The 5,869-nt window shown below is 31.1% G+C and overlaps 1 protein-coding gene across 1 annotated transcript in view; it reads left to right on the plus strand.

The window, feature by feature from the left end:
• The window catches only part of LOC115876562 (ELKS/Rab6-interacting/CAST family member 1-like), a 55,916-nt gene extending 54,409 nt beyond the window's left edge, over window positions 1-1,507 (plus strand). Inside the window, exon 5 of the mRNA XM_030892372.1 lies at window positions 1,343-1,507. Within this exon, the coding sequence (XP_030748232.1) occupies window positions 1,343-1,507 (165 nt within the window). The remainder of the gene's footprint in view (window positions 1-1,342) is intronic.
• Window positions 1,508-5,869: the final 4,362 nt, after the last annotated feature.

Here is a 5,869-nt window from a genome sequence, read left to right on the forward strand (position 1 = left end):
ATTTTGTTCATGAGGCGCAATACCGTGAATTATCAGCCGATAAAGGGTAGACCGCTAGTTAGTAACTGTTTTATTTTTTTACTATATTGTAATTAAAAATATTAGCCACTGATTAAAACTAAATATTCTTGTGTGAATTTCGATTAGTGAATAAGGATTAGCCAATTTAATTTACCATCGGTAAGTGTTTTCATATAAGTTTTCCCATGTTTACTTATTTTTCTGAAGTCAAAACAACGTTTGACCTTGATTGCCTCGTGCTATTTCACAAAATAGCACGATAAATATAAGCTCGTGTTATAAAAATTAGTTCCCACGTTTCCTGAAATTGATCGAGACCAGCCGTGATTGGTTGTTTGTGTTTTATTGTTAATCTAGACTAACAATATAATAAACAAACCACTACTATTACGTACTATTTCCAGAAATGTTTTGCGAAATGTTTCACGAAATATTTCTGGAAATATTTCCTGAAATATTTCCTGAAATATTTCGGGGATAGTGTAGCGGCTGTTTTACAATGGCGAAATACACATAAGGCTTTTTTGAAGAAATGAATCAATTATCACGATTGTTTGAACCGCATTGTGATCCGATTCCATTCTTACGTTCTTTTTTACGACTCGTTCGATTGGTTAGAATTTTATATACCAGTGCTGGTCACGATTCATTTGTATGAACCGCAATCTGGGCAGTGATCTGATGCAATTCTTACGATCCTTAGTTTTTTGCGTTTTCCGGTTGCACAAAAATTAAAGAAAAATGTGCTCAGATTATTTACGTCAATATAAACAATGAGCAATGGTTGGCCCATTGTTCGAAAAGCAGAAACATGGAATCAGCGGTACAAATCCCCAAATGACAGATATGTTTTAAATCTTCTTTTTTAGAAGGCACCAACCATTTTAGAATCATCGCCATTATCAGAACTTCAATCTATTTTAACTCGCATTTTTAGTTGGGTTGGCGGGTAGTTAATTTAGATTACGGTGGAGCGCTACAAGCAAGATATTAGTGGAAAATGGTGAATACCCCGTAAAAAATTTGCAGTCTCTAATACTGCATGTAATTGTTTTGGTTCACCTTTACAAATAATTTGAAATTACCACAAATTGTGATACAGTTAGAAAGAAATGAAAGGGAAAAACTAATTTTGATATTCACCCAAATGGTTTAGTATCGTCTAACAATTTTTTATTATTGAAAAAAAAATTGAAAGAACATTTAAAATTAACACAAGTAAAACCTAACAAGAATGTATAAAACGGTATAAATACTATCAAAATAAGAGAGATATAATATTTTTACATCATTAATTTACCTTTATGTGTTACTTTTTCAGAAACAAGCTATGTTAGTGAGGCAACTGGAAGAAGAGCTAAGAATGAGAATGCGGGGACCCAGTATAGAAATACAACAGCAAATGGAGGCCCTATATCAAGAGAACGACCACTTGCAAAGGGAGATAGCAATTTTAAGAGACACGATTAAGGTAACTAGAGAATAATAAAAAAAGGAAGTAAATAAAACATAGGATATAACTGCAAAATAATACTAAATAACACTACACCATAAGCAGCACTTTTACTTTTACACTGCACGCGCGTTTATAAACATGTTAGCATCATTTTTGATGTTTATAAACTTTTGGATGATGCTAACATGGTTAGCGAAATCATGTCCAGTGTAAAAAGTAAAAGTGTTTTGGTGCATTGTGGTGATTTAGTGTTTTTATTTTGCTGTGTAACACCAAAGTTTCAACCCTCAACTGTAATCTAGGATATAACTATTTTGTTTTACTGTTGATTTTAATTACTTATATTTGACAAATTTCTTGATACTTCTAAACTTTGAAAGAGATAAACATATTTTTTTTATTTAACAAGTTACCATCCATTTATAAAAAAGAATTTATTAACCAAGTAGTTAAAAGTAAATAAAATAAAAAATCAATGTGGTGGCGAAATTATTGGTTTAGATGTTTCCATATGTGATAACAAATTAAGAAATATTTATTAATTAGGTTTAATTAAGTAATAAACCAGAGACTACTAGGCTAAAACCAAATCGATTTATTTGATTTTACCCAACATATACAAGCAAAATGTTTCTTTATTTACTGTTTGTTTATTTTGTTTTGGCTACAGACTTAACATAATCCTTTTTCCAAGATTGGATAACGCTATTAACAGAGTTACGCGAGCTTCATAAAATCAAAACTAATATGTGTTAAATAAATAAATATATATCAAATTACTTTAAATTTACTATTTACGCAAGTGGTGTCATTGAAATTAAAAAAAAATAAACCTAAGGAATTTTGGATTTACTAAAATAGATAATAAATTACATAATATCATAACATAATATTTATTGAGCCATGAGCCTTGAGCCATTATAAAGAAGAAGAAGCTATTATATACTAAGCTTAAAGCTATTATATACTAAGGGCTGGCAAAAGTTAGTCTTGGGTCGAAACTTCCGTATGTAAGAAGAGTACAATGCGTTTATACAGGGTGAGTCTTAAATAAGTGCCAATATTTTCAGGGCTGGTAGATCTCGATAAAAAAACATATTTTCTCTTTACCATTTTTCAGATAAGTCCAAAATAACCAAGTTATTTAACTTTGAAAATTAAAAAAAAATGATTTTTTTTAAAAAAATTTTGAGAGCCACCGGATTTTTTCTGTATTTGCATCCCTTTTAGTGCCGTAACCATAGAGTAAGCTCCGCGCGCACTGAATAGGTATCATCAAGAGCGAGCGGCACGTAATTTTCAGTTTGCGTTGAAATAAATGTAAGCCCGCGCACCGCATCAGATTGGTGCGCTCGGTGCGCTTCGAGCTATCGGCGTTACTCGCGCCATCAGGCAAAATCAGAGAATGCATGGGAAGGGGCGAATAGTCTACGCCGAGCGATTGTTTATAGTGGAGCGGTTTTACATTAAATATATCCGATGAATTATTAATCGAAAGTGTACGAGACCATATCATACTTAATATGCGGTTTCTGATAAAAATTTCTTACAAGCACGTAACCTATATTGTTTACTACACTTATTCAATAACTGAATTAGAAAACCTTCCGATTAAACCCATTTATTTCCATCTCGTTTTGATTATCTCACATTATTTTGAAAAATCCAATTTAAATATCGTCAAAAAAACTTATCATATTATTTAATTTTTGGTTTGTCTTGACGTTAGTAATAACAGCTGATAAATAGTCATCCTATGTTACTATGTTGATCGCTCCGTAAAAGGTACAAATAGAGAAAACAATATTTATGTTTGAATAAAATATTTGTACATATATCTACCGTATGATAGAAAAAAACGGCGTCCAGTTGGATGGGAAATGAAGATTGATGACATTTCCTATATAAATTTACATATAAAATGGCACCGACCTTCATTTCATGGTCATCGCTAATGCCGTTCCTTTTCGATAATACGGTACTATAAAAACTATTTATATTTTTTCTTTTTTCAATTTTCTTTGACTTTTTTATTATATTTTAAGTTTTCAAAATCTTGGTTTTAAGTCAGTAGTGAATAAAACGAAACTTGTGTTTACATTTTGTTTAATGATTGACGTTTCGACTAATTTTAGTTCGGTCTTCTTTAGAATCTATAATATACAATACAATTTTATCACTAACAATGTGTTTAATATATAATTTTTTCTTACCACAAACGTAGAAAATTATTTATACGTATATTATAGATTCTGAAGAAGGCCGAATTAAAATTGGTCGAAACGTCAATCATTAAACAAAATGTAAACACAAGTTTCGTTTTATTTACTACTGACTTAAAACAAAGATTTTAAAAACTTAAAATAAAAGCGATATATAAATGTTTGTAATGACACTTATTTAGATTAAAAAACTAGAAATAAAAGTTTTATTTGACTACTTTTCATATCTAGCTTTGTTTTTAAAGAACAAATTAAACCCTTTTGAATTATACCAAATTTGTTAAAATCGGTCAAGCTAAGAGTCATGTAGTATATTTTATCCCCATCTTCCACTCTATTTCACTAATTTTATGTGGTTTGTTAAGATCTAAAATAAATATATTAATGTGTGTTTGGTTAAGATATAAATAATATTAATTTCCATCATAAAGTATAAAATATAAAAAGTTGCATAAAAATATAAATAGTAATAATACTTTATAGTTTTTTGAAATGCCGAATGAATTTGACTAAATTTGAATAAACTTCTCCTCGTCTATGCTCAAATTTATGCTGGTGACGTACTCTCGACCGCCGATCGTGCGACTCCTGTGCGCGGCTACAATCGACTTTCCGACCGGTCGTGTCGGTCGCGCCGCTCGCTCTGGCCGATACCTATTCAGTGCGCGCGGAACTTAAAGCCGTAACTATGGTAATAGCAGAGATTAAGAAATTATACCGTGGGAAAATTTGCGGTGAACAGGCAGTTCTAAAAAGTTTTCGAAAAATATACAGGGAAATTTAAAAGAAAATGGAAGATTTTCAAGATCTTTTTTTTGCGAAAAAAACCTCATAGACGTGTTCCTGGGGTCGAAATATACCACCCCTGAAAATATTTGCACTTATTTAAGACTCACCCTGTATAATGTACTGAACAAAGAGAGAACAGTAAACACGTTGCCAAACGTACGAAATAAACCGAGAAATTGCGCACATTGCTAAGAGACGTGGAAAGGGATATAGCAGATTTGTCACTCAATCAGAACCCCTGTCAGTACTTCTACAAAGTTCTAGGGAAAGGTGTTCATCATGCGTTCAGCTTCACGATTTAATTACGTCTGGCGATACTTTATTTGTTTATTTATAAAAGAGTCGTTGTAATTTTCCCCAGAGCTTGAAAATTTTTAAGTTAGAAACACTACTTGTTTTTTTGGTAAAAATAAGTAGAATTGAGTTGGTGTTCGACAGTGGTCGCGCTATTAGAACTCTGAATTCAAAATGAATCGATATCAAAATCTATTAAATAATTTGGTTTTTAAAAGGTTTGCATATTATGCTTAATACACATGCCAAATTTGAGCAATTTTGAACATCTATTTTCATATTAAAACTGAACAGGTCATAACAGATTAGTTCTGGTTTTTCCTGTTACTGATTCTTAACCATCGTAGAACTTTACAGCGCATGCGCAGTTCAAGGACGGTTCAGAATCGATTCTGAAAAAAACGCAAAGTAACCTAATACAAATCCAGACAAATGTTAACATGTCTTAAGTTGTCAACTTATGATTTTGGGATTGTCAATTTTAATTAAACATTTTTAACATTTGTTAAAAAAAATGTTTTTTGATAAATTTGTTTTTCTTTAAAAGACATGTAGAATTTTTACAGATTCGTAATATCCTTTAAAAGCATGTTACTGTTACATATTTTACAGAACATCATATATTAGCACTTTGTTATCTTATAATAGACGTGGATTGACCTAATCTAAGCATAAAAATTTAATAAATCTTCTTTGTAAGCATAAAAATTAAGAGAAAATTTAAGGGAAATGTATTTATAACATCCCAAGCCAGGCCATTTAACTTTTTCTATTGACAGTTGATCGATATAGCCTTCACATACAATTTGCGATGTTGTCAATCAAATTGTTTTATATGATTTTCTTCTGAATAAGGTTGAAGTTGTCGTAATATAGCCCTAGCAATCAAAATACGCTCTAAGGGTGTTTTTATTATTTCGGTTTCACTTTTTTTTCGGTTTTTCTCTTTTTTAATACGAATTTGGTGGCTTTGGTTCAACGTTTTTTTGTTGTGATTCTGTTTATTTTTTTTGTGAGTTTGGCAACTCTAAGCGTAACGTTGTATTTTACTCGCTTTACGAACGTTATAATAGGGAATTTCCGCATT

Source organism: Sitophilus oryzae, unplaced genomic scaffold (genome assembly GCF_002938485.1).
Source record: "Sitophilus oryzae breed Bouriz unplaced genomic scaffold, Soryzae_2.0 scaffold_1436_pilon_pilon, whole genome shotgun sequence".
Classification (NCBI taxonomy): Eukaryota; Metazoa; Arthropoda; class Insecta; order Coleoptera; family Curculionidae; genus Sitophilus; species Sitophilus oryzae.